Source organism: Neopsephotus bourkii, unplaced genomic scaffold (genome assembly GCF_033783945.1).
Source record: "Neopsephotus bourkii isolate Nb327-2 ecotype Australia unplaced genomic scaffold, CSIRO-AGI_Nbou_v1 NB_53, whole genome shotgun sequence".
In the NCBI taxonomy this organism is placed as follows: Eukaryota; Metazoa; Chordata; class Aves; order Psittaciformes; family Psittacidae; genus Neopsephotus; species Neopsephotus bourkii.
In genome coordinates this window covers 1,339,736-1,360,662 of record NW_026900570.1, presented here as the reverse complement: position 1 = coordinate 1,360,662, position 20,927 = coordinate 1,339,736, and the positions used below count along the sequence as shown (strand labels likewise).

Sequence of the window (20,927 nt, the reverse complement as noted above, 5' to 3'; positions counted from 1 at the left end):
GTGGTAACTGAAGTACGACCAGAATCCAAATTGGTCTTAAACGCAGTTAAAGCTGGGAGCCAGCTTTTACTGGAAGAATTTAGGGAGTAACAAGCAGCCGAATTGTGTTCATCCAATTACATAAAACTCATTAGATAAACTTGTTTTAGAAGGAGTAAGGAAGTAGCAAAATGGAGCACTCTTAAAAAGCAATTGCTTGGGCATTGCCTCCTTTTCAAGAGCAAATTCATCTTCAAGCTCAGAAGATGCAGTGCTCAGTAAATGCTTCAGAGGAGTTTGGGATCTTAGCCCCTCTCCTGGGGACTGACATGTTTACCTGAGAGAGTGTACTTGGACCGGCAAAGGATGGGGCAAAAAAAAAATCTCTCTACCTAACTATTGTTCAAGTTTCATTGCCCGGTTCTGTGCCAAGATAAACTAGTGGTATGAGCACTTGAGTTTCCTTTTTGAAACAGTAATAAAACAGCTGCGTAGCTGAGAAATACAGCATACCAAAGGATGACTCCAGCGTCTGTGAGCTGGGTTTGGGTGTTCGCACCTTCCTGCGCTGGCTCCTGGCAGCGTGTTCCCAACTCTTTTCCTGACAAAGAGAGTTGCACCTCCTGAGCTGTGTGTCCTGCTCACACCAAGGGGCACGTATGTAGAAGCAATTGAGTCTCTGGTGTCTCTTGCATGGTGCTAAGCTCTGTAGGCAGCATGTGTATCCCACACTGACTTCTATTTTATTTCCTCAGGGGAGAAAGGTAGAAGAAAGACAGATGGCTTTCTGCAGGCTAGGTGTGACCCGTATTCTGTAATTGGACCATAAGGAGACAGATGCATATGAAGTCTGACTGCGTTCTTTATTCCTTGTCACAAAACACAGCTTTCTGCATTGTTCAAAGGCTCACTCTAAAATTCATCAGCATATTTGGGCTGAATAACAAATTCCTAAGTGTTAACTGTAGGACAGTGATTCAACCTTCTCATTGAATACATATTTTCTGTGAAATGAATTAACAAGCCCTGTGAACTCCTACATCTTAGCGTTTCAAACAGCACGTCTTTGACAAAGAATGTGCAGCTTCTTGGCTGGCAGAATAAATTGTGAAGGGTTTTTTTTAATGGGCCTTTTGAAGCAAGGTTATAAAAAATATGTGCATTAAAATGAAACCATTGAAAATGTCAACTCTAAATAAGGAAACATTGGTGCAGTTATTTGTAAATCAGTACATCGCCAAGTTTTGATTAAGGGAAACTCTTCGTCAGCGGAACCAGTTTGGTAGCAACTGCAGTCCTGATTACAGTTTTCCTAGAGTCTGATTTGCCCAGGAAGTGCGTTGTATCGCTGCTAGACTAATGAGCCACTTCTGTCAGATGCTGTTGGGTTTGCAGGGAAACTCTGTTATATAGAGGAATACTCTTATTTCCAGCTGATGAAATATGTTAAATAGTTCCAGAGATAGTACTGTGTGTGAATGGTATAAATATACGAAACATCAAAATTCAGTCTAATCTTTTTGAGGTTGTTGTGGGCTACTTCAGCCACTGGGATTCATTTGGAAGTGGTCCAAGTAAGAGTTATAGCTTGTGGAGGCGGAATAACATCTGCCAGGTCAGAACACGTACTCGTAATTCACAGGGTGCTCTTCATCCTGCTGATTAAAACCAACAAAACCCCCTTTTTTATCTTCTTTCATAACATGGCTGCTTTTATATAATAAACATGCTTTCCTTAAGGAGCATATGCTTGGAATTCGTGAAACAGATGGGTAGAGGTTGCATAAATGATGATCAGGAGACCATTTCCCAAGTTGAAGGTTCACATAATAAAGTACTGATCATATAGTGAATGTTCCGCTTGAAAATATCATAGAAAAGAAAGACGCTTTTGAATTGTCCTTGTCTGTGGTATAGGTTTCTTCTTCTTAAATTGATTCTCAGTGATCTTGGATGCTGAATGTTGTAGTTTCTGCATATTCTGATGGAGGCTAGTGTACCCTTTTGAAACCCTTAAAACTTGAGTGAATCCTGAAACCACCAGATTAACAGTGTAAGGTATTTACTACATGATGTCCCAGACACCTTTCTCTCCTCATCTTTCAGTACCCTTGAAAAGAAACAAAACCCCACCAAAACCCTAACTATACTTAGGTGAATTCGTCCCTAAAATCTGCTGAATCACTCAAGTGGTCTGCCATCCTTTCTTAGTGTCTCTGCTTCAGTTAAACTTGCTTTCATGGGAAATTGTATCTTTCCATTCCAAGATGTTTAACTTGTGCTCATGAGCGTGTGTGTCTGGGGAAGTATCATCTTTGTGAGTGCATGCGCTTTGTTTCATCACAGGCAGGTTCAGTAGGGGAGAGCCTTTTTTCACCAAACTGCTGTGTGCTCAGTGTAGATGTGGGTGGTTTGGCATGGACCAAGCAGAGCTGGTAACAGAGCAAGTGACTTGTACTCTGAGTACTTGCTGCCTGCCTTCTGAAGGAGTCAAGGGATCCAATGGTTCATGCATGACTTGTGATGTTGCAGAAGGACTCTGTAATCCTCCATGTTCCATGCAATAAGCTAGGATGTTTGGCCATGTTAGCAACGGCTATCCTGTAATTCAAGCTGTTTTAAGACAAATTCCTCCTTTCTCTCAGAACGGCTTTGTCTGAGAATATTGCTTAGTACTAGACAGTGGCTAATTTGGCTTGTGTTTTGCCCTTATGTTTTTGCACCTTGTCTAATACCAGCCTTCCCTATGGATAGGCGGAAATAATCAAGAATGTGAAATCACACTCATACTGGGCTGTGCATCGTCAGTATTTAGAGCTGAAAAATCTAATTCCTTGAAATCTGAATGATTACGTAGAGAAATGATTTATCCTCTGGAGCAGCACAGCATCAAAATCTTCAATGCTGTCAGTCACTCATTGCAAGCTTACTATTTAAAATAAAGCTGACTTGCAGTTAGCTCTGTTGTGAGTATGGCTCAGTTATACCTGCCCTCCTGCACTGACAGAGCAAATAGTTGAGGATTGCTGTGGAATAGGGGGTTTCTCCTAAAAAGTTGTGTTCAGAACTGAAATTACCTTATTTTCCTTTTTAAATCTTGGAAATAAGCATTGGGTGTGCATTTATCTGCTGGTGTAGCCTGTAAAATAGCTGACATTCAGGGGGTTAATGGTGTTTTCAGTAGGCAGGCAGTTTCTCCTTCCCTACTAACGCTGTGCTCTCTCTTTGCAGACTGCCGTGGATGTTTTTAAGAGGATAATTTTGGAGGCAGAAAAAATCGATGGGGCAGCTTCACAAGGGAAGTCTTCATGCTCAGTAATGTAATTCCACTGCAAAGCCTGAAAACACTGGGAATACATTCTACCTGAAGAAGCAAAACTGCCCATTATCTTTAAGGATAAAACTATGCTTCTTTTTTTTTTTCCTTTTTTTTTTTTCCTTTTTTTTCTTTTATAATTTTTTTTTCCTCTGTTAACCTGAAAGATAAAAAGTTGGTTTGGAGCCTTTCCCTTCAGATTATGTTAAACTCTGACTCCTGTGCAAACGGCTTCACTTCCATTTTCAAATTTTAAGCAATCATATTTTCAATTTATATATTGTATTTCTTAATATTATGACCAAGAATTTTACTGGCATTAATTTTTCAGTGTAGTTTGTTGGTTAGAATAATCATCAAAATGATGCATATTGTTACACTACTATTAACTAGGCTTGGATATCAGTGTTTCTTTGTGTTAAATGTATACTTGTAAATAAAATAGCTGCAAACCTTAAATGTATGGTTTATAATTTTTTTGTTAATTTCTCCATATCATTTTTCCTATGTGTGTAAAAATGTTCACCTGCTGACCTTAAGAGAAGGTGTGAGATCCTTGGAGCTAATGGATTGTTTGACCATTGCTTGGGAAGCTGGTTGCAAGCGACCCCAGCCATTTTGGCTACTACAGCTCTGGGCTGGCCAAGTGGCTCAGCTGCGCTTTGTTCATGGCAAGGAGATACAAGTGGCACCTTTGGTTTGGAAGGGAAGGCTTGGATTTTTGGACAACCTGCACTCTGTTTTTCCTCTGTAACTGTTAAGAGTCCTGGAGTAAAGGGTGTGCGGATCTGTCCCCAAGGAGCCAGCATACACCTGCACTACAAACTGTTCACGTGGACTTGTAACTAGGAATGCTGTGAGGATGGAGTGGATTTATCCAGGTCACAAGTGTAGACTTGCTAAGAAGACAAAAATGTCATTTAAAATAAATTGCACGTCCTGAACAAATTGCTGTGCGTTGTTTATCATGCACTGCTCTTCTTCTGAATCTGGATAGTGTCGCCATGATATCTAACTGGCTTCCTCAAAAAAAAAAGTTGCCTTTTTTCCCTACATTTAGGATATTTCCCAAAGTTTCTGAAAACGCATTTCTGTTAACCTGGGTTTTCATCCCCTATGCCATATACAGGTTCTGTGGCTAGATGATTGCCGTATGTGATGGAACACTGAAGTTTGCGGAGTTGGAGTGCTCTTGTGGGGAAACCAGTACATGCTTTGATTTCAGAACCAGGGCTGTGCAGTAGGTTTCCTTCCCAAGAACCTGCAGTGCTGGAACAAGGGTGGTTTGGCTGATAATGAAATCACTGAGGATTCAGAAATGACCTGATGAGCATGGGAACAATATGCATCCCAGAATGGGTGAGGTTGGAAGGGACATCAGAGGTCATCTGGTAGTATCCTTCATTGTCTACTCATGAGGCGCACATGACTTGTTGCATGACCAGAGTCTGTGGCATTGCATCACGGACACGATGTTATGTGGTCTGTAGCACGTGGTAGAATTGCTGGAATATCAGAAGCCTCAATCCATTTACTCATTTTTTTTCTCGTTAAATAGTGGCCACATGTTCTGGTGATCAATCTCAACCCTGGAACAGCTCCTGTGCACATTGGTGCCTGAGGTGCACCAGCTGCTAAAGCTGGATGAGGAAATGTGCAACTTGACAGTCCTGGGATAATGAAAGCTCTGCCTTCCAGGGGTGAGGTTTTTCAGGAGGGCTTAAAGGCAAGTGCAAGTTCGCTGGGTGATTTGCAGTGTGAACTTCCAAGACTTCATGTACTTGGCACTAAGAAGCATGTACCGCTCCTGCGTTTTCTGTAACAGCTGAAGGTTTAACTTCATCAACATAGATTGTTTCCTTTCTCCTGTTGCTGGCTCATCCTGTAAGAAGCGTAAATTATTCCAGTTCTCCCAAGCCTCTCTGCCTGTAAGACCTAAAGACAAGCCATGTGCAGTAGTCTTGCGGTTTTAATGGAATGTGTAGTCAAGCATGAACTGCTCCTCCTTTGCTGTACAGATTCCAGTTTGCTTCTTGGGATGGCACCTTCCAGCAGCTGGAGTCTAATAGCGGCTGGGGCAGGCTTGTGCTTCCTAATACTGACTTAAGACCTGGCACTGGTTAGGTTCTTTGCTGTGACAGTCCTGAAATAAGGTAGTAGACAGACTTAGAAGCCCTAGGTTATGCATAGAAGCATGAAATCAGTACCTAGCAAGCTGCTGTTTGCCTGGAATTGATGAATTTAGACCCTGCCCTGATCCTATGGAGGCTTCTGGAGGATTGCGATAAACAATGTGTGGATTAAAAGGTAACTCATGAGGGAAATAACTTATTTGGCCCAGGCTAGAAAAATGGAATGTGCAAAATCCTTTCCCATTGAGGAAATGAGCAAATCTTTTCACTCTGAGGGTGACCAAGCACTGCCCCGCTTGGAGGGGAGCTCAAAAGCTGCCTGGACATGGTCCTCAGGTCTAGGTGACCTGCTTGAGCAGCAGGGGTGTCGGACAAGGTGACCCCCAGATGTCCCTTCCAACCTCAACCATCCTGTGATGCTGTGAAAGTTTTAACTGCTTGTAAGTCAAGTTAAATTCCTATTGACTTCTGTGGATTTAAAATGTGCTGGTCTGGAAACGACTCCTGCCCTCTTGTGCTTCTGGCCAGCTCCTTGCTTTGCTGTGTGAATACTGAGAAACCTCCCAGTACCCTGAGCCTGAGAGACTGAGCTGCCCATCTCCCAGCCTGCCATGTGTGGAAACAAAGAGAACAAGCAAGCGGAGGATGGACTTCAGGCAGAAAATGGGTGTGTGATCCTTTTTTTCCTGTTAATCTTGTTTCTGTGTGTAGCAAAGTTTATCCATGCCTGATTAACTCCACAACAGGAAGGCTCAGAGGCTGGCCACTTTGGGTCTGTGGAGCCTTCTGCCTCATGCTTCTTCCCAGCTTCTGTAAAGGGTTGGTGAGTGCACACTGAAGAAGAAAGAAGCTGTAAAAGTGTTTTTACTGCTCCCTTGTGTCTGCAGTAGCTGTACTGTAGCATCTGGACCAGGCAGCCTTATGTTCTTCAACCAAGGACACTGGGGAAATCCTTGCAGCATTGGAGGCAATGGTGAAGACTTCAGGCTTTCCATTTTCTAGTGTCTTTGAACAGAGAAGTTTCTGTACACGAGCTTGCACCCGGGAGGTGATCCAGAACAACTTCGGCAGTTACTCTTGTTCCTGGCACAGGTAAGTGTGTCTGTCCCAGCTTGACACAGTTTCTTTGCAGTGCAACATGGGCAGTGGCCTGAACCACAGAGCGTTGCCCGTGTCATGGCGCGTGTTCCTGAGCTTTCACCTTCTTTAACGGATGTGCACTCTTACATCTCTGCTGCCCATGAATGCGGGCTGCTGCTCCGTGCAGGTGGCGCAGGCAGTGCAGGCTGAGCGCAGTGCAGGCAGTCACGGCGCGCCCCGGCTCGCTGGGCTCACCCTGCTAATTAGCACTGCTGTGCTGTGGCCTCTGGAGAAGGAGAAATCAACAGGTTCTAATTAGTGCTTATGTAATCAGCACTGCTCATCTTCAGAGCGTTTCGCTAACACTGACTCATCTGCACAGCCTCATCTGGCAAGGTCAAAATCACTCCCCTTTGACGCCTGGGGAACGAGGGAGGGAACCTTTGCACATTGTCCTCAGTGCAAGAGTGGTACAGACCGGTGGGAGTGAGTCCGGAGGAGACCACAAAAATGGTCAGAGGGCTGGAGCACCTCTGCTATGGGAGGAGGCTGAGAGAGCTGAGGTTGTCCAGACTGGAGAAGAGAAGGCTCTGGGGAGAGCTTTTGGTGGTCTTTCAGTACTTAAAGGGACTTTATAAGAAACATTGAGAGAGCTTTTTACTAGCGCTTGTAGAGCCAGGACAAGGGGCAGTGGTTTTAAACTAAAAGAGAGTAGGTTTAGACTGGATGCAAGTTCTTACAATGAGGGCAGTGAGGCCCTGGCGCAGGGTGCCCAGAGAATCTGTGGCTGCCTCATCCTTGGCAGTGTTCAAAGCCACGCTGGACAGGGCTTTGAGCAACCTGGCCTACTGGAAGGTGTCCTTGCCCATGGCAGGACACTTGGGCTAAATGGCCTTTAAAGGAGCTTTTCAACCCAAACTGTTCCATGACTATGCGTCTAACTCTTCACAGGCCCAGCAGAAACATGGCTAATCTAGGTCTGGGTGATTGGTGTCCTCAGCATCCAACTTAGGTGTCCTATTTCCCTGTTGGAACCTTTTGTTTTTGAAGTGAGATGAAATCTGAGCGGGTTTCACCTAAAACCCCAGCTTTCTGATGTTTTCCAGACTAAAATCCAAGTCCCAGGTCAGTCAGATGCTTTCTGAGATGTGCAATGAGCTGCACTGATACTGAGCCCTAGACAGAGTATTACTGAAAAGAAGCTTTCACAGATTTTTTTCAACATCTATCTCTGTAATGCTGCTAAGTATTTAGGCTTAACCTGACCAGTAGGTCCCAGGTCCAAGGTGGGAAGTTAGTTTTCCTAATGAGAATCTGGCCAGATCTGAACTGTCAGTCTGTGATAGGGATTGCTAAGGAATAAGGTTTCATAGAATGGTTTGGGTTGGAAAGGACCTTACGATCACCCAGTTCTGACCCACCTCACCGTACACTGTGTTGCCCAGCTTCAGAGCCTGTCCTCATGGGGCAGTGTGAGGTGTTGTGTGGCACATGATGTATGGTGGGTCAGGGTTTGTAGAGAGGGATAATGCAGACTCTGTCTTGCTGCATCCATGATGAAGGCAGTGTGTTGAACCCAAAACCATCACCTGGCAGCCGATTCCCATTTCCAGGAACAGGTGATATGCTTTGCCAGTGAGGGCATGGGTTGGAAGATCCCTTCTCTGCTTGGCTGTTTTTGCAGCGATGTTCTGCAGTTAGTATAACCAGCCTCCTCAGCAGCTCGGGGGGGCAACATGTAGCATACCCATGTGCTGGGAATGGGTTAATCACCAGCAGGAATTAGTGGCAACTGGTGTGAGGTGGACTAGGTCTTAATTGAGCAACATGGATTTAATATAGAAACTCTCCCTTGAGTCCTAAGGATGGTTTCTCACTCTTGAGGGCTGTTGCTGCCCCAAAGTGGCCCACAGGATGTTCTAATCCTTTTCAGCAGTGAGCCAAAAAGTTTGAACAGGGGAAGGACCCGTGGCTGTTCAAAACTGAATGAGCTAGAACTGTCTCTTACCAAGGTATGTGAAGACAATGATTTGAAAGCCTTGAGATATGGATGTTTCCCATGGCAGGTCTTACACTGCATTGCCTCTAAGCTAAGCTCCTCCTACAAGTTCCTCCAGAAGCTGAAGTGTGGCCTTTTCAGAGGATGCGGTGCAATTAGTGTTTGTGTGGGGTTGTGCTGGCTGTAGTAGGTACCTTGAGCAGAATGCTCATCCTGATCAGCCTCTGCCAAGAAACATTCCTGTTGGCATTAGCGAGCTCACTCCCAAAGATTCACCTCCGGGAGTCACACCCTGCTCTCTTAAAATCTATGTGTCTGAGGAGGAGTGAGTTTGGCATCTTCCTACCACAGCTTGGGTCGTTCAGCAGCATCCCTCTACCAGCACCACCTAACGCTGCAGGTGTGTTGCAAGGTGTGTTGCTGGGCCAGGCACATGCAATGGCCAGTGTCTGCTGAGCTGCACAGGGAAATCACCCCCATAAATCCTGTGTAACACCATGGACAGAGGTGGTGGCACCTCACAGCTGAGTTTTGAAGACCAACCAGCTTGGGCTTACTTATGCTGGCATAACCTTGCTCACAGCTCGTTAGCATGTGATGGAAATCACTTTGTAAGAGAACAAGAGCTGTGCCTGGATCCTGTGTGTAGATGGGATAAAGGGAGGGCAGTGGGGTGTTGGCCAGGAGCCACCACATTTATCCAGGCAGGGTGGATTTGTCCTGGATGGCTGTGTTCTGATTTCTAGCCTGGGTTTGTCTCTGTGACTGGTGTTAGCACTGACAGTGTCCAGTGGCAGCAAGTCCTTCCTGCCCTGGTTTTGTTGTGGTTGTAACCGCAAGGTTACAATGGACTTTAAATCAGGGTTGGCCAACTTGTGTGTTGAGGTTGAGGTGTTTGGTTTTATCACCCCCCTGCTTCTGGCCTGGACTCAGAGCAGATCATTTCTACACACGGCAGCAAAGGCAGGCAGGGGTTATCACAGCCTGGAGCTGCCTCTGTTGTTGTCAGGCCTCATTTCTCCCTCTCTCTAAACCCAGATGTGCAAAAAAACCCTCAGACTTTTGGTTTGTCTGTTACAGCCAAACACTCAAACTTGTAAGTTCAGGTTTCCAATGCTTCATCCTTTAAACAGCCGCAGCTGAGGAAGGCTGCCCTGTGATCCTGTTAGTGTGGGGCACCACAGTCAGATGTGATCCTGCACCTGGGCACGAGCAGGAGGCAAGATCTGTCCCAGCCTCAAGTACCTGAAAGGCTGATGGTGGCCACAGGCTTCTCAAGCTTCTCTTTTCCCTCTTCTGTTGGCAGTCTTTCCATCCTTCACAAGGAATTAAGGGGGTTTGTCCAGGGATTGTGGTTTGCCAGCCTTCAGTATTCTTCATTCCCCATAGTCTTTTCTTTCTGTAGGCAATGGGTCCTTTGTTGTTTCATATCTTTAATGCAGTTTCTCAAAGAAATGAGAATAAAGTTGCTGCCCCTCTTTCCATCTCTCCTAAAATAGCTTTTGAACCTGTTAAACAACTAATAAATATAACAGCCAGGCACAAGTCTCAAATGCGCCAAGTTCCTGCACATTTAATTAAAGCTCACAAGGAAAATCACATCACAAGACAGAGCTCGCAGAAACCGGGCTTTTGTAGTTCCATAAAAACCTCCTCCTGAGGTAGTATTTGCTTTACTGGGTACTTCAGGGCCAGTTTGTCATGGGTGCTGTGGTTCTTCCTCTCCAGGCACTGAACAGCTCATGACAATGCAGAGTATGCGGCTGTGACCACTCCAATGAGTAGGGTCCCAACACCAGCGACGGTACCACCTCATCACTCTGGTGCTCCCAGACATGACTTAGAGCACATCTCCTCCTTCCCTCCCAGGGCACTAGGTGCAAAGCCACAGGAAGAGCTGGTTTTGGGGGTGCCACTACGGCCCCCTTGCCCTGGCTGCTGCTTTTCCAAGTGGGACTTCCAAAGCACTGTTACTTTTCTCACACATCTGGTGCCTAATTCAGCAATTAGGAACTAACACCAGCGTTTCAATGAGGGTTTAGGTAGGGTTGGCTTTTAATTAGAGGAAGCTTCATTATTTCCTGCCTCCCTTCAGAACACGTAACCAGCATTTCAGTGATGCTGGGGCAGTTTTACTGCATCAGCTGAAGGGTTCATTTCTTCTCCAAATTCAGTGTGCCACCTCCCTCCTTCCTCCTCCAGCACACCCCAGTCAACGCGACATCTTCCAGCTCAGCCTACGTGTGCGCGCACACGCGCTTATTAACTTCTACATCTTAATTGAGAGGGCGGCATATGTTTAAGCCTTAATAATGGCATCCTTTCTTCCCAAATGGCCTTTAATCTTGAAACGAAGCGGTGAACCGAGGCAGCAGAGTGGGGCTGCCGAGCGAGGCTGCTGGCAAGTGTGCGGATGGGAGTGACCTGCCAAGGAACGAGGTTTTAGGGCTGGATTCGGAGCGTGTGCCTGATGGTACGGGGAGGGGAGTGCCAGTGATGGGGGCACTGTGGCTAGCAAGGAGGAGGATTTGATGAGTAGGAGCTTGGTGTGAAATGTCTTCCAGAGCTATTAAATAGCATAAAGGACAAATCTTTTAACATGGTGGTCTGGTATGTCCATGGACCACCTGCATGTGTTTACCTTTACCTCTTCCTAGCCTTGCTTGTTAATATAAACTGATGGGGCTTACAGGTTGAGGCTTTCCCTTGCTATTTGTCCTGAGAATAAGACAGAGACTCTGGATGTTCTTACAACACAAAAAGGGGAAAATGAGGCACCTTTTCCTTGCACTGGTATTTGAGATGCCAGACTGAAGTTGTAAATACAGCTATATGGTCAATGGTATGGCTTACCAATTCCTCTAAGCCTGACTTAAATCAGTGCCTTGGTAATTCAGTGCTGAAAGAACAAAACATTCATTAAAGCAACGCTTGTGAATAACATTAGTTGACTTGTGAGCCCAGCTTTTGTGCTTTTGTCCTTGTCTTTTGGAGATGCCATTTAAAGAGGTTCAAAGCTTGGTTCAGAAACTATTGCTTTGTAAAAGAAACCATTTCTTTGATAGATGGAGTGCAATGAGTTGTTGGTCAGGAGTCTTCCAAGGACGCTCACTTTTGGCTGCCACAATGCAATAGGCGAGAACAAGTTGGAAGAAGCAGCAGCCTGATAATGAAAGGAAGCAAGCCGAACAGAGGGAAACTGTGTGCCATGCTTAGAGATGCTGCTGTTTCCTTATTTACTTGTCTGTTCTAAGAGAAGAAAAAAGGGGGGGAGGGATGGAGGGGAAAAAGTCCTTTAAACGGGAGCAGTGAACGTGCACCAGTAATCAGCCAAAGCCCTGCCAAGCAAATCTTTTGTCCGAGTGTCTGCCCAAAATCAAAACCCCGCACTCAGCAGGCCCCATTACCAGCGGTTCTGCCTACGAAGCAGGAAAGCGTAAAGCCCCCTGTTCCCACTGCTTTGTTAAAAGCCTCATAACACCAGCGCTGTCTAACCCCACTCCCCCCTCGCCACCCGTTATATAGTGGGGTGTCCAACATTTCTGTCCATCGTGGGTTTGGTTTGGCTCCTGCTTTTAGTCTTGGATAGGCACCAGCAGAAAATGTCTCAATATTCAGGAAAAGTAAGTAATGACCCAAGTGCTTTGCTTTCAGCCTGGGCCAGAGAGCCCGAGCATCCTCCAGGTTGAAGGGAGCAGGTCGGGATGCGATGTGAGTGGTGATACCGGGAGCAGATTTGGTAGCAGGGACAGGGAGGGTGCAGCAGAAGGAGCTGTGTTTTGGGAGCTGAGTTTCCTGTTTAAACATTCCTGCTGGAAATATGTGTGAGCGAGTACGAGGCAGCGAGAAGTGTTGTAAATGCGGGATGCGCTGCGTTCCCAGAAAAACAAATACAGCTCTTAGGGAAAAATGCCAGTGATGCCGTGCTCCTCTTGCTGGAAAGCAGCTAAAGAAACCCCAAACCACCCTGAAATGATGCATCTGCAAGAGATCCCCATCTGCTCAAAATGAGGGGCCAGCTGTGCCCCTGCTCCTCACCATGGGCCCGTTCTCCTCCCTCTCCATAGATCACTTTCTATGAAGGCAAATGCTTCACAGGCAGGAAGCTGGAGGTCTGCGGCAGCTGCAGCAGCTTTCAAGACCAAGGATTCCTCAACCGGGTCAACTCCATCTGCGTCCAGAGCGGGGCCTGGGTCTGCTTCGATCACCCCAACTTCCGAGGGCAGCAGTACATCCTGGAGCATGGCGAGTACCCCGATTTCTATCGCTGGAATGGTCGCAGTGACCACCTGGGCTCCTGCCGGCCCGTCGGGATGGTGAGTGGATGCTTCTGGCTCTCCTGGTTGGAGCATCAGTGGGATGGAGCTGCCGTTGGGCTTTATTTCTCCTGGTCACAGGAGCCCCATGAATAAGCATGATAAAAGTTTATGCTCTCTAGAAATAATACACGTCATTGACAAGGAAATTGTTTCCTGGGGAAGGTTTGTCCCCCCTTGGAGTGGTCTTCACAGGCCACAAAGCTGAGTTGTGGTTTCCCATGGCTGCTAGTCAGGAGGAAGACGCATCACCTTCCTCCCACAGTGCGATATGCAGTAGCTTTAATGGGATGAGATTCCCCATGATTTCTCAGGTGAGAGGGACAGCATCACATGCTTTTTCCTTTATAATGTGAGTCCCTGTGGAATACTCATGGGGAATTAGGAAGGAGGTACACTGCCCAAGGCAGGTTTGGGCTGTGGCAGCCTGCTTTCCCCATGCACCCAGAGGGGGAGCAGGCAGTCTGAGAGCTTTCTGAACCAGACCTATTGGCTGCTCCTAGCTGAGTTTTCTGCTGTTGCAAACCTCTCCCTGTAATCCTAGACTAAATCCACTGTTTTCCCCATACTATGTAGCCCTCCCCTATCCCCTTATGAAGCTTTTAAAAGCATTGGCCAGAGGAGGTTTTAATTGGAAAGATTAAAAATTAGCAAAAAAAAGTGAATCTGGGTTAGGCCCTTCTCTTCGACTCCTATCACTGGTGACCTCTGGAGCAATGATAAACCCACTTGGAGCTGGTGGGGTTTCTCACTGGGCCCAAAGCTGCTTTTTAGCACAGCAATATGTTTATTTCAAGTCTGTAACATCCCTCCTAATGCACCTCCGTGGCCCATACGTGGAGGGATGCTCTGCCCCAGGCCCTGGAGCCCTGCTGGCATGAGGATGTGCTCCTCCTTTTTGGTCCACGTTTTTCCCTGTGAGATGCCAGTGAGCGCTCCGAGGCATTTCTGCAGCGCAGATTCCCAGAGGAATGTTTGCTCAGGCACGGTATCCGCTTGGCTGCTGCTGGCGGCTGCCTGCTGTGGGGTTTGGCATCGCAGCCTGGCCGTGGTGTGCGTTGACGTTGTTTGTTTGAAATATGCATTTAGGTATGCTTTGAATTCGGCTTAAAAACACCCTTCCAGCTCGCTCTGTCCTGCACACGGGTGCCACGAGCTGCAGAAACCAACCTGGAGCAATTTTCTGTCATGTCACCCTCAAGGGCTCACAGCAGTGATGGTGCTGGGAAAGGTTCCTTCTCTTTTCCATTGTTTTATTTTCCTTAAGGAAAGGCAGAACGTCTCCTGTCAGGAGCAGCAGCTACACATGGATTTGGAAGCAATATAAATTAGTTTAGGGAAATGGTCTAGCATGTCTGTACACTCTAGATATGTATGTTTTTTTGCTGTGTGCGTGGATGGAGAGCCGGGGCTGTAGCTGATGCTGTATTTGGGATGAAGGGTTTGTGGGCTGGTGGGGGGCATCTGCAGATGAGCAAGTGCCAGCGCAGCCCGCAAGTGATGTGTCTGCATGTGGACAGCAGCTGTGGGAAGGTGCAGCTGGGTGCTGAGACGATGGTTTCTGGCTGCTTTCCTGGTTGTGCTGGGAGGTGGCACGAGTTTGTGCGTGTTCTGTGCATCCTGGCACCGGTGCTGTCGGACTGCTTTCACACTCCCCATCCGAAGCACCCTTCCATCCTGCTCTTGGTCTGATAGAAGCCAGGGAAATAACCTGCTGCGCTTCCCTCTGGTTGACTCGAACCCTTCTGTCCCCAGCATGGCGAGCACTACAGGATCCAAATATTTGAGGGGAGCCATTTCAGCGGTCCCAGCCTGGAGCTGACGGAAGATTGCTCCTTCCTGCAGGGACAAGGCTGGGACAAGACCTGCATCAACGCCCTCAAAGTGTATGGCGACGGCGCGTAAGTAACTGCTCGTGTGCTGGCATGGTGCTTCCTGCCCTGGACCCTTTGTACCCAGCACTGCAGGGGTGTGAGGTGGCAGCAGAGGCTCCCCCCATCCTGGAAAAGCCTGTTGGTGCTGGGGGGACTTGGAGAAAGCCTAAGACTGTGAGTTAAGCCTATGGTCTAAAGGTGAAATTTGGTGCCTGCCCATTGAGAGCTGCTTCAAAGGGGTATGGCTTTTGGAGGGTGGCAACTAAGCACATACTGCAAGAGCTCTGAGATACCTTTTCAAGGTGTATGAAACAAGAAGCCTAAAACCAGCTGCTTTCCTTCTTCTTCCCCTCTTTCTCTCTCCCTGTCTTTCTGTCTTGCTTTCACATTTCTGTGCATGTTTCCAAACACCTCTTTAAAATCCATGCAGAACCTTTTGGGGGGGTGTGGATGGATGTGTCTGGGTGATGCAGCTCAGGGATTTTGCTTTGCAAGTGGCTTCACCAAGGCTTGCTGCAACACCAGAAACCTCCTCCTCGAGCAGCAAAAATGAGACGGTGGTGCCTCACCTTAAAATTAATCCCTGTCTCTGAAAGACGGGGGTAACTGTGGTGGTGATGCACAGCCACCCCAATGAGGGGTTTAGGTCACCCTCAACGCATTGTGAGCCCGCTTTGCAGATGTGTTGCTGATGCTCAGCCCCATCCTCTTGCCCCTTGCAGATGCTCCTGGAAGCCTCAGCAGGAAGTCAGTTTTGCCTTCTTTCTTGCTGTTGGGTGGCAATTTGCATTTTCTCTACAGTGTCAGTCCTTCTTATGTTACTGATCTTGTTGTGAGATGGGCTGTTATCCGTCCATCTCCCCTTCCCTGTGTCCGACAATTGCGTTTTCACTGCAAGCGTGCTTGGGTTGTGGGGATGCTGTGAAATCCTCCCAGAGCCTCTGCTGAGGAGAGGCACAGGAAAACTCCTGCAGAGGTGGGAGTCCTGGACTGGATATTGTGCATCCCACCTGCACTCGGTGTGGGAGCTTGGACCCTTTCTGCACAACAGCAGTTTTTTCCCAGGACTGGAAAAGGGTTGTTGCCATCCAAGCTCGGGACACCCTGACAGCGAGTGTCCTGTAGGATCCTCCGATTCAACCAAGACCTCTCCCAAAACCGAGGCTCATGATCAGGCAGTGGTGTTTCATTAAAACTAAGGAGCAGAGCTACCAGCTCCTGATGGGAAGAAATGGCCAGAGTCCAGTGGGGACCCCATCAGTGCTGCGCGTTTGAAACAAAAAGCATTTGAGTACCAATGCTATAAAGCCAAGAGAGCTCCTGTGAGTACTCTGGCAAGAGCTCTAGGGCCAATTATTTACCACATGTGTCCCTGCAGCAGAGGCTGAAGCCTAAGAAGTTGGGAAAGTGCCCAGAAACTTTCAAGCACTTACATTTTTCAGATTGATTTTGCCCCTCCCCTACAAAACATATAAGGGGCACAGCGCTTGCTTGCCTTCACAGGGAGCCTGGGCTCTTCATGTTAATGTTACATGACTTTGCAAAGGCTTTGAGTAGTGATAAAGTAGGGGAAAAAATGAAATACTGAGAGGAACATGGTGAGGAAACCCACTGGGTTTTGTAGCATTACATTCAGACCCCAGGAAGGTGGTTGTTGCAAGTGCATGGAAAGGTCTGGAAAGGCCATTAAAGGCAGGACAGTGCAGTGGGACCTGCTGGCCCCAGGCTGCAGGAGGAGGAGGGAAGGAGGAGATATTGCAGCAGAGGTGAGACCAGGCAGAATAAAGAGACCCTGCGGCACTGCTTTTCTTGTTTGGGTGGACCATATAACCACAGGTCACCCCAGGGGTGCTGCAGATGCAGCTGGTGCTGGACCCAGGACCCATTCGTAACCATCTGGGCAGCAGAGGGGATGGGATCGTGGGATCATAGAATAGTTAGGGTTGGAAAGGACCTTAAGATCATCAAGTTCCAACCACCCTGCCGTGGGCAGGGATGCATCAGACTAGACCATGTCACCAGAGATGAGGGGAGTTTCAGCCACAGGCTGTCTCCAGCACATCCCAGCCTGAAAGTGGGTCTGTTTTACCCTGTGCATGTTGAAAGCAGGTGTAAGCAGCATCTTCCTAAGCTCTCTGCCCACTGAAATCTCACTCTGCAATTTCCCCTCTTAATTCCCACAATGCGACATCCGTTGGATACAGAAATACTTGCTTCCCCTTCAAAATCCGTGGATGGTGTCATGTGCTGTTAAAAAGCTGCTGCCTGTACTTGTGGGGGTGGCCATGCCTGCAGGAAGTGATAACGGATCACCTGGAAACATGGGAATGGAGAGAAACACCTGCCTTTGGTGTGGTGTATGGTGGGGCTGAGTGTGTCCGGCACCTTTCCTGCTGCCCTTTGTGGCTGGCGACTGCTATCCCACACAGCCAGAAACGGTGATGATAAAGCTGTTAAATCCATCCTGGAAATGAGATTGCTATTTTGGAGTACTTTCGAGGTGTTACCGCCTCCTCGGAAGCTGTTGCGGGTTTGCATGGTGAGTGGCTTTGCTCGTCCCACAGGCAGAGCCAGCTCCAGTATCACATATGGTATCATCTGGTTTTAGATGAAGACGTGCTCTTCTTGTCCTCCTTTGTGCCTCAGCCACTCCACAAAGGGCTGCCTAGAAATAACAACTTTCAAAAGCTGAATTTGTTTTACAGTCTGGGAGAAAATACCCCCAAAAGGGTTTTTCTGTGCTACAGTGACATAACTTGGAGGAACCAAATGAACCATTTATCCTGCTGAAGCATTTGTGGGCATTTGGTAGACGTTCTGCAGTCAGGCTGTGAAATATCAACCAGAACAGGTACCTATATGTTGCTGCTGAATAAACAATGCATATTTCTTGGCAGAGGTAAGGGCTGCTCATGGCACTGCTCAGGTCCTACATGGAGAATGAGTGACCTTGAGCCGTACTGAAAGCATCCTGCTTGATTCAGGTTGGAGCTGCAGCACTCCACTGTTAGCTTTTCATCATGAACAGACAGTTTTGGCTTATAGGGCTTGAGCTGGTTCCATGAGAGTTTTATTTCTGTGTCCTCTGGGTTTATGTGCTAATGAAACACAGCACCGAGATGTCTGAGGGCTGTGTGCTATGTGCCTGGATCAGCTCTCCCATGCTGGGCTTGAGGACAGGATCTTCTGTGTTTTTTGTTTCTGGGCTCCTGACTGACTTGATTTCCTCACTTGCTCATGGTGTAAGAGAATGTAAATTTTAAGCAATAAAGGAATAGCTAAATAAGCCATGCAAGCCTTCACTCATCACCTTGCACTGCCAATACTCTTTTCTCCCATCTTTCTGCTATTCCTTTTATTCCTCTTATTTGCAGCCTTTCCTTAAGCAGAGGGAAAGGCCTGTGGGTTCTTATCACCACACTAGATCCTACAGTCTCCTTTCATCTACCCCAAGGCCTTTCCCATTCCCTCCATGCAACTATGCCACATGTCTGGAGAGAAACGCAGTGGTCTTGGTAAAGACAGTGACTATGAGGGGCTACTCTACCCGCTGCGCTATTGCCCAGGGTCCACTAGCTCTTGAAAGATGCACTAGAGCAAAGCAAAGCTGGAAAAGCTACCATGTCCTGGTGGGCCAGCAGTGCCCATGCTCACTGCAGTGCAATGCTTTCAATGGTGTTAGGTGCTCTCAGCAGGAGCGAGTGATTGGGAGCTACAGAAAATAGGACTGAGAGCCCTTTTCAGGAGTGCTTGAGGGAGAGGTGGTGAGCTGATGGAGAAAAGAGACCCATGACAATCCAAAACTGTGGAGAGGTGCATATAAAATGAAGGGATGGGGTAGGAAAGGAGGAAAGCCATGTGTGCCTTGTGAACAAGGCTGAAGTGTAACTAGAGGAGCAGGATAATTTTATAAGTGGTTCTTCATTAAGCTGAAGAGCTGAGCACGCTCTCAAACAGTGCATATCATGGTCTGTGATGGGGGGACATGTCTTCAGGGCAACCTGCTATTACACTCACATGAGCAGCGGGCAGCCTTCTCCATGCACTGCAAATTAAGCTTCAAAGGAAAAGCCTGAGCATGACTTTGTAATTCCAGTCCAGATATAAAATGGCTGCAAAAAGTGCCAAAGAATGAAGTTGTTTGTTCACAGGAAATGCTCGGGATCCAAATGTCTTGGCTGAACACGTTGCAGCAATGCTGCAGAAAAGGGTCATGCAAGTGCGGGCAGCAGGGTGGAGAGGGGCACCAGGCAGATGTGTGCTCGATGTGCCATTATGTTGGTGCTCAGGCACATGGGAGAAGGGACCTACCGTGGTCCCCCGTGGTGTCCTGTCAGGAACACTAAATAAGTCCAAATATGTCAAGGAATTGGGAAGGTGGCTCAACTGAGTCCCATAATCTTTTGCTTATAGTTTAAATAATGCCCGTGGGTGGCTGGCTTTATAAACAACATTTTTCCTTGGCCTCCAGCTTTTTGCTCTGGGTCAGACTGTGATCTGAGTTCACCAGCTGCTGTCTGACTCTGGAGGCCCACCAGTCTTTCCCCCATCCGGTACTTGAAGGAGTTTGTGCCTGGAAATCCCACATGCAGTGGGTCCCAACCCTGCTGTCACAGCTGAATTCCTGGGAAGAGATAGACCACAGAAACCAAATTATTTGGAGGACTGTATTTGTGCTCTGCCAATAGACAGGACAAGCAGAGAGATACTTAAAAAAGTCCCTAAAATGGTGGGAAGAGAAGAGCAAGGCAGAGATGAGCAGTTCAGCATTGATGGGATGGAAAGCTGACAGTAAGACTATCAAAGCAATGGCAAGGCTTTGTTAAAAGGCATCGGAGATTTAGAGGAAAGAGGTGACAGTTGTGGCCATGTTAAGATGTATCTCAGGATGTACTAAAAGGAGGGTGAGAAGAGTAGCAAAATTTGTCACTCTCGACCATCAGAATTCTTCCCTACTTTATGTCCTTCACATAGAGAATGACATGCCAAGAGACTTGCCAACGGAGAAAGACATAGGCAGGCTAGCTGCAGTCAGGCATGCTAAAGTCACCAAGGTTGTCGAGTGTTGTATCTATTTGACTGTATCCCAAGGGAAAGTTATAGTTAACTCTGGACATAAAGTGAAGGTAACTGAGCCAGGTCCTGCTCTCTGTTGGAAAGCATCAAAGAGAGGCCATTGAGAGTTACTAGCAAAGAGAGAAATTATTAAATATGGTTCCTGTCATAGCTACTGAGTCAGTTCAAAGAGGTGAAACATCCTTCAAGCATTGCACGTTTCTCCTTACAGTCCAAAATGGGGTTTATCCAGGGGCTGAGGGAATTCATGTCCTTCTTTAGCACTATCGGATGCTATTCATTTGTTTCTGCTGCACATGATGGAGCTCAGAGAGATCGATTCCTACAAGCAGTGTGAAGCAGGGAGCCCCCGATCTCAGGCTTCGTCACTCGTGTAACCCTGAACAATTTCCTCTACAGGCAAGATCTAGTCTGGCTGTGGACAGCTGCCAGACTGCACTGGAAATGGGGAGAAGCACCAGCTGTTAACTCCATCAGGGTCATTTCTGTTTGCAGGATAGGACCGGGACTGCAGAGGGACCACAGGGCCCTGGTGCCTAACTGCAACCGCTCAATGTGGGCACCTCGCATGACCACACTGCTGAGACCTGAACAACCCTTTCTTTTCGCTCAGGTGGGTGCTGTACGAGGAGCCCAACTATCGAGGCCGTATGTACGTGGTGGAGCGGGGCGAGTTCAGCAACTTCAATGCATGGCAGGCACGCAGTGCGAGTGTCCAGTCCATCAGAAGAGTCATCAACTACTTCTAGCTGAGCTTTCATCCTACCAGCGATGGCCTGCTGAGACCAGGCATCACCCTCCTTCCCAATCACTGGCTGGAATAAATAGTTAAACACCAGCTTTTGGCTCTAAGTACTTTTCTTCCATCACTTGCTTGAGTTCAATAGGAAACAGACCTGCAAGCTTTCTAAGCTTGATTTACATGCTATGGATTGGCTTTTTTATTCTACAGTGATTTATAATAAGGGCATGGGAGTGACGGGCCAGAACTGGTGGTGACAACCAGATCTCAGAACATGCTTCCCAGTGCAGTTGTGGTCTGACACATGTTCACTCTGCCCCATCCAGAGGCACCTCGTGATGGACCCAGCTGACTCCTAATGCCTGGAGGGGGTCACGTTGCTGCATACGTGTGTCGTGAGCTCAGGCGCACAG

The 20,927-nt window shown here is 47.5% G+C and overlaps 2 protein-coding genes across 3 annotated transcripts in view; both read left to right on the top strand.

The window, feature by feature from the left end:
• The window catches only part of RHEB (Ras homolog, mTORC1 binding), a 41,497-nt gene extending 37,743 nt beyond the window's left edge, over nucleotides 1-3,754 (top strand). For both annotated transcript variants that reach the window (XM_061349095.1, XM_061349088.1), the window contains one exon: nucleotides 3,211-3,754. In XM_061349095.1, coding sequence (XP_061205079.1) covers nucleotides 3,211-3,303 — 93 coding nt within the window. In that variant the 3' untranslated portion in view covers nucleotides 3,304-3,754. The remainder of the gene's footprint in view (nucleotides 1-3,210) is intronic.
• An 8,759-nt stretch (nucleotides 3,755-12,513) lies between these two features.
• On the top strand, nucleotides 12,514-20,610 carry CRYGN (crystallin gamma N). The gene is given in 3 exon segments (XM_061348456.1): nucleotides 12,514-12,822; nucleotides 14,578-14,723; nucleotides 20,386-20,610. Coding segments are annotated over 3 exon segments (591 nt in total). The 3' UTR covers nucleotides 20,522-20,610.
• Nucleotides 20,611-20,927: the final 317 nt, after the last annotated feature.